The sequence below is a fragment of the Anas acuta genome, chromosome 2, assembly GCF_963932015.1.
Source record: "Anas acuta chromosome 2, bAnaAcu1.1, whole genome shotgun sequence".
In the NCBI taxonomy this organism is placed as follows: domain Eukaryota; kingdom Metazoa; phylum Chordata; class Aves; order Anseriformes; family Anatidae; genus Anas; species Anas acuta.
In genome coordinates, this window is record NC_088980.1 from 17,359,020 (window position 1) to 17,370,266 (window position 11,247).

An 11,247-nucleotide genomic window follows, 5' to 3' on the forward strand; every position below is an offset into this window, starting at 1 on the left:
GGACTGGACCATGTCCTGAACAACCTACTCAGGACCTAAGCAGGAGTGTGGGGTGCTAGATATCCAATGGTTCTTCCAACCTCAAGGATTCTGCGATTCCCTAAAAGGTAAACTTATAAATTTACTTTTCAAATGAGTATGGCACTCAACTTACCCAAGTCCTTATGAGAGCAAACAGATGAGGAAAAAAAAAAAAAAAAGAAAGAAAGAAAGAAAAAAAAGTGGCTGAATAAGATTAGTAACATAGCACAGAGCCAAGAAAAATAAAGAAAAACTTTCATTTCTCATTTGTGAGGTCAAAATTCAAAAAAATAAATAAACTAAAATTACTGACACTGTTTTCCTGTAACCAGGAAAACTACTATCAAGTTTCTATTTTAATTTCTGATGAGCCTAAAGCAATTGAAAAGCTTTTATGGCTGCCTTTACTGTTTAAGCATGTAGCTGGAAAACTCTTGACGTCTGCTGCAATGTCACTAAATCATCCACACACAACTCCACTGACAAATGATCCTGGCAGTCTTCTTAGTGTCTTGGTATGGGAATAGGCATATCTGAAGATTATTTGCATATACAACAGTTTTTATCTGGAGTTAATCTCCATGTCAGTGAGGATCCTTTTGCCAGTAATTTATCAAGCGTCTGCATGACATCAGGTAACTTTTCTTTGGAAGTACTGATAGGAGAGGAGACAGTTGCTTCCTTCAAAGAAGGAAAGGCAAGAAGAAGTGCCTGTTTGTGACGTACAAGTTTAATTGACTGTACGCTTATGCTGCAGTGTCACACCCATGCTTAATTTTCTCCTTGGCCAGGGGGCACTCAAATCAGCATCACTTAAGAGAGTGAAGAATAGCAGGCTGCAGGGCATTTCTTGCTCTTGGGGAGATGCTTTCCATCATTGTTACTGCACGAAACTCCCGAGTACCATAACATTGAGATTTTTGTGGCATGCCCACTGCACTCACTAAACCTTGTTCCCAAGTCCTTTATTTATTCGGTTCTTGTTCCGGTTTTGTAAACTTGTTTACCACACGAGGAAGTGCAGTAAGAAGCACATCAGCAGGTTATATGCTGTGCTCCCGGGGAGAATGCTACTACTGAAGGAACAAGAGCAGCAGACTGGGGGGAAGGACTGGCCAAGACTGGCCAAGAGAAGGAAGTCTAAAGGATGAAGTGTAGGTTGCAGGATCACTGATAGCGATCAGGGGCTGCCTGCAGGCTCCTCTGTTGCCATGAGCAGAGCAGGCTTATCCTGCAACCAAGGGGGTTGTGCAGCACAACGCAGCCTGACGGTCAGGCTGAGCATGCAGTGTAGCAGCATACAGGGAGCTTGAGGCACCAGATCCCAAACACCAACCCCACAGTGACCTGTAGCCTCAGCTCTGCACTCTGCCTGAACTTCCCTCAGACAACTGTGCCAGCCCAACAGCTGCTCGTTGCCTGCCCAACGCTTCCCTTCGTGCTCGCCACACTCCTCCACCCCTCAGTGATCCCCTCGGCTCCTTGAACACAGTCGGAGAGGGGCCAGGCGGGGCACCCGCGGCCTCCCCGCAGCGCCTCAGACGGGCAGGGCCCCGCCCGCCGCGCTGAGGAGGGCGGAGGCAGGGCCGGGGCAGGCGGGGAGGGCGCCGCGGGCCGGGAGCCGCTCAGAGCCGCGTTGCCGGCGGTGGGGAGCGGGCAGCCGGGGCGGGATGGGGCAGCGGCGGCCCCACGAGGAGCCCTGCTCCTGCAGCAACACCGACTGCGTGGAGCGGCCCCTCAAGCGCCTCTTCGAAGGGCTGGGCCGCACCGTGGCCTCCTGCCCCTGGCCCTTCGCCCTGCTGCCGCTGCTGGTGTCGGGCGGGCTGGGCTCCGGCTTCATCTTCCTGCCCGGGCTGCAGGAGAACGACATCGAGGGGCAGTTCACCCCGACGAGCGGCCCCGCCAAGGCGGAGCGCGACTTGGTGCGGCTGTACTTCCCCTCCAACGACTCGCGCTTCTTCGCCCAGCGCCTGGCCACCGAGGGCTCCTACGCCGCCCTGATCGCCGTGGCGATAGGGAACGGCTCCGTGCTGAGCCCCGACGCGATGCAGGAGCTGCAGGAGCTGAACAAGGCGGTGCAAAACCTGAGCACCGCCGGCAGCTACGAGCAGCACTGCGCCACCCTCGACGGTGGCTGCGTCCCCCCAAACCCCCTGGTGCCGCTGCTGGGCAGCTCCCCGCTGGGCCCGCTGCGCTACCCCACCAATGGCAACGGCTCCTTCCTGGGCACCACGCTGGGCGGCGTGAGGACGAACGGCAGCGGCTACGTGGAGTCGGCCCAGGCCATGAAGCTGCTGTACTACCTGCGGGAGGACGGCGACGAGGCCGAGAAGAGCCGGCAGTGGCTGGAGAACTTCCTGAAGGAATTCCCCGGGGTGCTGGCCCGCTTGAATCTGAAGGCCGTGAGGGTGAGGCGGTGGGGCTGGGGGTGGCCGGCGGCTGGGGTGGTGTCGGCAGGGAGAGCGCAGGTAATTCACCTTGCTTCGTCTTGTTTCCGCGGCAGGTGACTTACTTCACCTCGCTGTCCAGGCAGCAGGAGTTCGAAGGAAACACCAAGAGCGTGATCCCGCTCTTTTCCATAACTTACTTCCTGACGATAACCTTTTCGATCGTCTCCTGCCTCAGGTAAGATAGCCGTAATCTGCGGGCGGCGGCTTTCACTCTTTTCGTTTGCTTTCTTCTCCTTCTGTTGAGGGAATGAGAATGATTCTGTTCTTGAACAAAGTAATTCTTGAAGATCATGTGAAATTTAACAGTGGGCAAAAAGGATTTGTTTGCTGTTTCTCTCCAATTTGCATGTATTAGCCATGTCTGTAAATGGGGTTCGTGCGGAGTCCCATACATGTACCTGAGCTAGCATTTCGTTCAGACCCACGCACCCCGAATGCTAATATCCATTAGTGTGCTCTTTGAAGCCATCAGTCATTTACATAGTCCCCATCTCACAAGAATCACTTTCATTAATGTTATACCTGTGTATGGTGTGTTTTCCGTGTGTTGCAACGGTTGCAGCTGCAGCAAACCTGTGCTCCTTAGGAGGTCGAAAGTGCTGCAACTTCCACACAAAAGCACTATGCCAAAGTAAACACTTTGGATTAAGAAAATGATTCGGCACAGACACCAGGTTCTACTTTCCCCTGTGTGTAAGGGAGCCAGGAGCCTGCTCTAGCAGCCTGTGCAGCAGCTCAGTTCTGCACCAGCACTTCTCCTGGGTCAAGCTTAGCAGCCCAGCTTGGCATACATAGGGGAGACATTGACAGAAAGGATGCATAAAAATCAAGCCAAGAAGTCATCCTACTGGACAGGGAAAGACTAAATGGTTTTATTGCTAAGGTTATTTTGCCACTTTCTGGGTTGCATTCATAGTTTCAACCTTCATCCTGCCCACAAGATGCTAAGTATTTGCAAAGATAAGTTCAAAAATGGGAGGAAGACAGGGAGGGAGGAAGAAGTATATCGGGTTAAGATCTGTTTGCATGTTTTTTCTGCCAGCTTCTCAGTTATGGTACAGATCAATCAGCACTAACTTCACAGATTGCTGCAAGTCTGTGTAGGTCTTTAAGCGTTGTGCTTTCTCAGAGAGCCCTGAGCTTTACCTGCTTTCACAAAGAACTTGGTCTGCCCTTCCTTTGCTCCTGACGGAGGTGAGCCAGGCTACGTTTGACAGTCATACGGCAGTGTTTGTGTGCTGTGCTTGAGGAATAAAGTTCTACTCAGAGGGTGGGCTTAATGGATTAGTGCTTGCATTACACTTTGTGCTAATTAGGCTATACAATTTCTGTGTATCAGCTGTCTCATGCCCTGTCATTTGAGGGTGCAGCCAGAACCAGGGTGGTTCCACCAACACTCATCCACCCATACACCCCCGGGATTTTCTCTGTACAGCGTTAAACAACCTCACAAGAGTTAGGCAGCTGTGCTATGCTGCTGATACTAGAGTATGGTAGAAGGTTTCAGCCATACACAATTCCAACCTCAACAGCTTTTTAGGTATATGAAAATCATGGTGTAGCCCACAAAAATACAACCAGAATAGGATATGGTAACTTATCAGACTCATCTTGCTATGGAAGTGAGAGGTTCTCTTAAAGTTCAGAAATGGTCTACAGCCTGGAAAATATTCCTGATTTGGCACGAGGCAACTCTGCCCTCTTGATGTGGTGTAAAGTCTCCCAGGGGGAATGTTTCATGGGGAATCTTCAAGCAAGCTGTTGGGGGCATCTTGGCAAATGGCTGCTTGCCAGTCTGTCTGCTAGAAGGCTTCTCTACATGGTTGTTACTGCCCAGGAGTTGCTTTCATATTATGCTGATGCTAACCCTAAGAATCTGTATAAAAGGACAGAGCTTCCGAAAGTTAATGATGTTTTTGATCACCTTAAATCTAGACCCTCCCTAGTAGAGTGTACGTATTTTCATTTTACCAGTCCACTTGTTATTGATACACAGATCAGTACACATATTTACTCTCAGATCTATTTCTATATAACTGGCCAGCAGTAATAACGTATTTAGCACCTGCTGTATAAATTAATCTTGTCTAACACTGACACTTGAGAGCTCTCCTAGCAAACGGCAGCTTTCATCAAGTTCTCTTCATGGACAAGATACCGTCTGTATCTCTGTAGAATACTCGTCTTGGTGAAATATTTGACGTGTAACTAAGATATTCTTTAAAATATTTTCAGACTGAGCTGTATAAGAAATAATGTCTGGCTTGCATGCTGTGGAGTGATTTCTGCCGGGCTAGCTGTATTAAGCAGCTTCGGATTGTTGATGTTCTGCGGAGTGCCATTTGTGGTCACTGTAGCAAATGCACCGTTTCTTATTCTAGGTAAGTAGAAAATTGTGTTGGGTTCAGATTCAAAGGAAAAAGTTGGAGTTAAACCAACTTAACAGCATTTCTCTTTTATGAAATGAGTATCAGATCGTACGCAGTTCAGTCGTGCTGTGAGAAGAGGAGATGCAGCTTCCCCTGACCTTCAGGGGGGTGAGCATGCGGCTCTGCATGCCCACGCTGTGAGGCAGAGGTTGTGCTGTGGCAGAAGTGCTGCTTTCACAAAAAATAGCGCCTACCCTAGTTTCACTGCTCCAGCTTGACGAGTGTAAAGGGTGGGCTGGTAAGGTTAGTGCTTCTGGCATTATTCCAAGGGTCACTGCTAAGTTAGCCATGCTGACTGACCATTTATTCAACTAGTGCTTGGAGTCCAGAGCTCCTGCTTCAGCTGAGCTCAACGGGGCTCTATCACTGCCTTCCTTCCGATGACACCCTGCTGTTTTCTACAGGTGTATTATAACCATTTATGTAAATTATTAGTTGCAGATAATAGTTAGCCTACCCCAAAACAGTTTGTTGCTAGTACTGTTCTCTGGGACTGCTGAATGTGCTAGCAATTTACGCAGGTACAGAGGTCTTTCCAAAACCAGCCACCCCTCGATCACTGCACCTCTTGTTGCAGTACAGCCAGAGCTCCCTACCTGGCTACTTTTAATCACTTTCTACATGTAGGTAGCTCAGCAGTGAGCACCATGGAATGTATGTCCTGGCTGAACTAGCAGTGACGTAGGCTAGTACATGTAGTATGAGGTGAGTATGGGAAACAAGTTACTGTAAGGTTTTGTATCCTATAGTAAGAGCGTAGTCTTTGGTCAGATACAGTTGGGTCTGCATATAGCTTAAGCACTGAGCAGGGCTGTCTGCAATTTCCAAGATGTTCATTTTGTTTTCACGAGATGTGAAATTTCCTGTTCAACCAAATGACTGAACAGTCTCGGGATAGAAAATTGAAGCGATGCCCCATTCTGTTGCACCAAGGAAGTTACTGAAATCATTGTAGCATGGTGTGACAGATCCTAGCTTTCAAATACCTCTGGGTAACATTACTGCAGATAAATTACAGCTTTGAAAATCCTTACCTAGTCTCCTGTATGACAAATTAATGTGATGTTTTCTTGGTCTTAACCATGTGCTGAGGAAAACACATGGAACTCCCAAGTTAATGGAGGCTGGAGGCTGTACTGGATGTCTAATGCAAATGCTCTTTAGGAGATAGGTAGTTTCTTTGTTGCCTTCATTGCTCAGATGCATTTGGTATTTGCATTTTTTTTGCTCACCAAATACAAAGGCTCTAAACTTAACAAGAGCTCTTTTGTATTCCTGAGAAAGGGCGTACATCACTCTTCTTCAGAACTCTATAAGCAACGTGATGAATTTGGCTCCCTTTGGAGTTATGACCCTTACTTTGGAATAGTGACAAATGACCCTTACTGTAAAAGAACTGCTTTCAAACCTGGCTTCCAGAAACTATGTGGCTCAACACCATTCAGTACTAGCTTCTGGCTTGCTGCTTACCCTGTTCTGGGTGTCTAGCCGATGCTGAGAGATTTAGGAGCCAGTCCCAAGTGTTTAAAAGTCACAAGCCTAGTTAAAAATCATGAGGCTTTTCTAAAACAAAATTTCAAATTTCTGTTTGTTTTGTTTTGTGTTTGTGTTTGTTGTTTTTTTTTTGTTGTTGTTTTCTTAGTTTGTGGTTTTACACAGCCACTTGTTTTTAGGGTCTATTTGGGTTATGTTTCAATCTTTCCGTCACAGCGTCAAAAGTATACATAGGCACAGGTGGGAGGGCTGAACACCGAGATCGCTATTTAATTACTATATGCCAGAAGCTGCTTTTTTGAAGGAATCTATTTCATCAGAATAAGAAGTTGGGGCCTAGAGGGAACTTGGTGAGGGCACACTCCCTGCTGCAAGGTAGGATCTAAGTAAACCACTCCTGCCAAATGTTTTTGAGAACTTATTGAAAATTAAACAGGAAGGTGTCTAACAATTATCTCAATAACTTTTGAGGTGTCCCTGATAGCATTAAGTCGATCATTCCTTGTCCTTTCATATATATCAAAGGTAATTGATTTTTTTTTACAGTCCTTTATTAATTTGCGGACTGTTATCATGCTGCCTTCTAACAGGGTGATTTAAGCGTGCAAAGATAATAATATCAAAGAGGTGATACAGCCCCAGCACACCTCTTTCCTGGACACTATCTTGCTCAGAGCAGAGAGATCTGATTTTTTTTAAAGCCAGACATAGTAGGGAACTCCACGTTTGGTTTATCTAAATACACCAGCTATTACATTCAGCTGTACCATGCTTTGCAGAATGCAGTTTCTAGGAGAGGTTCAGGAAAGATCAAAGTACTTTCAGCCACCTGCCACTTAGCTGCCTTTATTCATGAACTGGCACTTGTCCGTTTGTCTTTCTTGCTAATGTGTTCTTGCCATCCTTGGCTCATTATGCTCCTCTCTGCTTATTGTCTACCCCACCATTTCCTATCCTTCTTCCCTCCACTTAGATCTGTTTCTACCACTTAGCAGTTACTCTCCGTGTTCTATTCATGCAGTCTGTTCAGGCTTTTTTTTCTTCCCCTCAAGTGGAGTGCTTTGTTCATTGACTTGCTGGAATTCTAAAAGCAATTACCTATTTTGCCAATTTAACAAACTTGCTGTGTACTCTTCATACCTCTTGAAATGCTTGGTACATCTTCCATCTCCTAACTGTCTGCTGAAGATAGGGCAGAAAATATTGGTCTAATTTGTTGCAGCGGTGACGAAGAGATTCCAGGGGTAGTAGGAGATGCTTCTATTGATAAGGGCAGTGAAGCATCAGAATAAGCAATGTATTTCAATCGTATTTAAAGCGATGTATATAGTACTTTACATCGGTGGGCACATGGACAACAGACACAAAACGCTAAGAGTGCTCAGTCCTTCAGCACAGCAGGGTGAGGGATCAACAATCCATGCAGTCACTATGAGTTTTTGAAAAGTAACAGAGCCATCTGCATACAAAGGATGTGTTTTCTTATACCTTTAACTTGCATCAGCACTAAAGCAATGCTAGTAGCCCACTTTCTTTTATTATTTTAATTTCATGTAGCCTTAAAGGCTGCTCATGTTGTGCTTTTGCTGGGTGTCAGAGGAAGCTGCCTTGTGCAATGCAGGGTTAACTCTTTGTCTTGCAGGTGTTGGTGTCGATGACATGTTCATCATGATCGCTTCCTGGGAACAAAGTGCAAGTAAGACGGACACTAAATCTCGTCTGGCCGACACCTACAGCGAAGCGGCCCTGTCTGTGACAGTCACCACTATCACAGATGTCTTGGCCTTCTTCATTGGCACCTGGACTACTTTTCCTTCCGTGCAATCATTCTGCCTCTACACCGGCACTGCTTTTATCTTCTGCTATATATATACCATGACCTTCTTTGGGGCCATTATTGTTCTGAATGATAAGAGGGAGCGAGGAAACCGACACTGGTTAACCTGTATGCCAGTGGAGCAAGGAAGGACGTCCTGCTTCTATAACGCATGTTGTATAGGCAGCTGTTCTAGCGAGTCATCTCAGCTTCAGACCAATGAGACAGTGAGTGAACATCCAATGAGCCTATTCTTTAAAAAGTATTATGGGCCTTTCTTGACAGTTAAATGGACCAAGCTACTTGTGGTGTTGCTGTATGGAGCATATCTGGGTGGCAGTATTTATGGGTGTACTCAAATAAGGGAGGGCATAGATCTTCGAAATCTGGCTAGTGATGACTCTTACGTTATTCCGTACTATGACGATGATGAAACATACTTCTCAGAATATGGACCTAGGGTCATGGTTATTGTTAATGAGAATGTAAGTTACTGGGAAGAGGCTGTTCGTGAAAAGATTGAGACATGCCTAGAGGATATAGAGAACATTTCATATGTAGATAAGAACCTCACAGAATCATGGCTGAGAGCATACATAGCACTTGCTAAAAATCCTTCCATAAATATTGACAATAAGGATTTTTTCATGAATAATTTAAGTATTCTGTTCAACTATCCCGGTTTTGAGTTGGACATTAACAAGACTCACGATGAAATAACAGCCTCACGTTTCTTCGTCCAGACAGTGAATGTTACGTCAGCCGTCGATGAGAAAAATCTTTTAAATCAGTTAAGAGACAAAGCCAAGAAATGCAGTATTTCCCTAAAGGTGTACCACCCAGCATTCATATACTACGACCAATACCTGGTCATAGTGCAGAACACCATTCAGAATGTTCTCATTGCTGCTGGGGCAATGCTCGTTGTCTCTCTTTTCCTCATTCCCAACCCGCTGTGTAGCATATGGGTGACCTTTGCTATAGCTTCTGTTATAGTCGGTGTCGCTGGTTTCATGACATTTTGGGATGTCAACCTGGATTCCATATCCATGATCAACCTGGTCATTTGTATAGGTTTTTCGGTAGATTTTTCTGCTCATATTTCCTATGCCTTTGTTACGAGTAAAGAGTCATCAGCAAACAAAAAAGCAATAGGAGCTCTGCACCAGCTAGGTTACCCGGTACTACAAGGTGCAATTTCTACTATATTAGGAGTGGTTGTCCTGGCTGCAGCAAAAACCTACATTTTTAGAACGTTTTTCAAGATTATGTTTCTCGTTATTTTGTTTGGGGCTGTTCATGGTCTTGTTTTCATTCCAGTATTTTTAACCTTTTTTGGATACTTTGGCACGTCTAAAATTCAAGAGATTAGATATAAAAATAATAAAGACTGTCCATGAGTTAAACATAAAATATTATATTATATATTTGTTACATGTAGATTAAAGTGCAGTGGCTTTCAGGGAATATAAGAAATGAAGGATGGAACAATACAACAGAGAAGCAAAGGCTTAAGAAAAGCCAAGCAGCAAGTAACAGAAGGTATGAAAGCGCACAGAACAGATGTACATTTCCTCTATTTTTGTGTGCTTGACTTTGTAACCTTGATGTTGTTAAACCTTTTTTTTTGTGTGTGAATTGTTTACTGAATATATTGAAATTAAATTATTATAAACACTGAATATTGTCCTAGCTTCATGGGCTACATTACAGTTTTGTCAGTAGGTGTACACAGGGGGCAACAACTAATTGTTTGCATCTTCTGGCTATTTACCTTGATGCTGTCACTCAGCCCAACACTGAGCCAATTTTCCCCAAGAGACTTAAGACTGCTCAGGCTCCTAACGCAGCACAAGAAACCCTTAGGGAAGACAAACTGACAGGTTTCGTTTTCACGTGCATCTTTTCTTGCTGTGCAGTTTTCTTGCTTGGATTAAACAACACGTAGCTTTAAGAAGATTAGTTTGTTGGCTGCATTTTCTGAAGGGATTATTGTAGGTGACTGAACTTCTGTGGTCCTCCTCAGTAGCTGTAGTGCTAGATGGCACGCCAGTGGCACGCCAGGGCTAGAATTTGCTAGAAAGAATCACACCCTGGTTGAGGGCAAAATAAAACCAACGCAGTCGGTCTGTTCTGAAACTAAATACACAAATTCTCACTGTGTTTATCTGTGACAACCCAGCCTTTGATGCATTAACGGAACAGAGGAGCTTTCACAGAAGTGTGAGTTAATAATGTGAGTTAATAATAAATGGTGTTTAACCTGCAGGGATGAAACACCGAATGAAGAGTCAGCATGTAATTCGTCACCAATTTAGTGAGCCACCTGTCAGAAACAACTGAATAATGGCAACTGGTATTTGTAATTTAGGGAAAAAAAATCTGAGAGGTATGAAACCATTCAGTCCAAACATACAGCTGTGGAGTGGTTCTGAAAACTGTGGCAAGGGTGACAAAGCCTTGTTCCATCTGGATTTGTGACCCATTTCAGAGACCCAGTAGAGCAGAATCCCCTTTCCTTCATAATGCATGCTGGTGGGGACAGCAGACTGGAAGTCACATCACACAGACACTCTCAGTTAATTTCCAGTACAAACTGAAAGTCCTGGTGGTCTGGCAAAGTTCCCCAGTGACTGGAAAAGGGGAAAGCGCTCCCATTCTTAAAAAGGGCAGAAGGACAGACCCAGGGAACCACAGACAAGTGATCCTCACCTCTGTGCCTGGGAAGATCATGGAACAGATCCTCCTGGAAGCGATGGTAAGGCAAAACAAAGACAGGTAGGTGACTCGAGACAGCCAACGTGGCTTCACCAATTGTGCGTGGCTCATCTAGTGGCCTGCTACGCTGGAGTGACTGCATCAGTGCACGTGGACATCAACTGTTTAATATCCTCATTAACATAGGTGGTGGGATTGAGTGTACCCTCTGCAAGGCTGCAGAGGGCACCAAGCTGAGTGCTGCAGGTGGTACTCGAGGTAAGGGGTGCCATCCAAAGGGATCTGGGCCAGCTGAGAAGCGGGGCCATGTGAACCTCAT

The 11,247-nt window shown here is 45.6% G+C and overlaps 1 protein-coding gene across 1 annotated transcript; it reads left to right on the forward strand.

Moving 5' to 3' along the window:
- The first annotated feature begins 1,596 nt into the window (after positions 1-1,596).
- On the forward strand, positions 1,597-10,169 carry LOC137852198 (patched domain-containing protein 3). The gene is made up of 4 exons (XM_068673653.1): positions 1,597-2,429; positions 2,525-2,646; positions 4,707-4,852; positions 8,037-10,169. Exons 1-4 carry the CDS (start codon positions 1,692-1,694, stop codon positions 9,608-9,610), a joined length of 2,580 nt encoding a protein of 859 aa, XP_068529754.1. The 5' UTR covers positions 1,597-1,691; the 3' UTR covers positions 9,611-10,169.
- Positions 10,170-11,247: the final 1,078 nt, after the last annotated feature.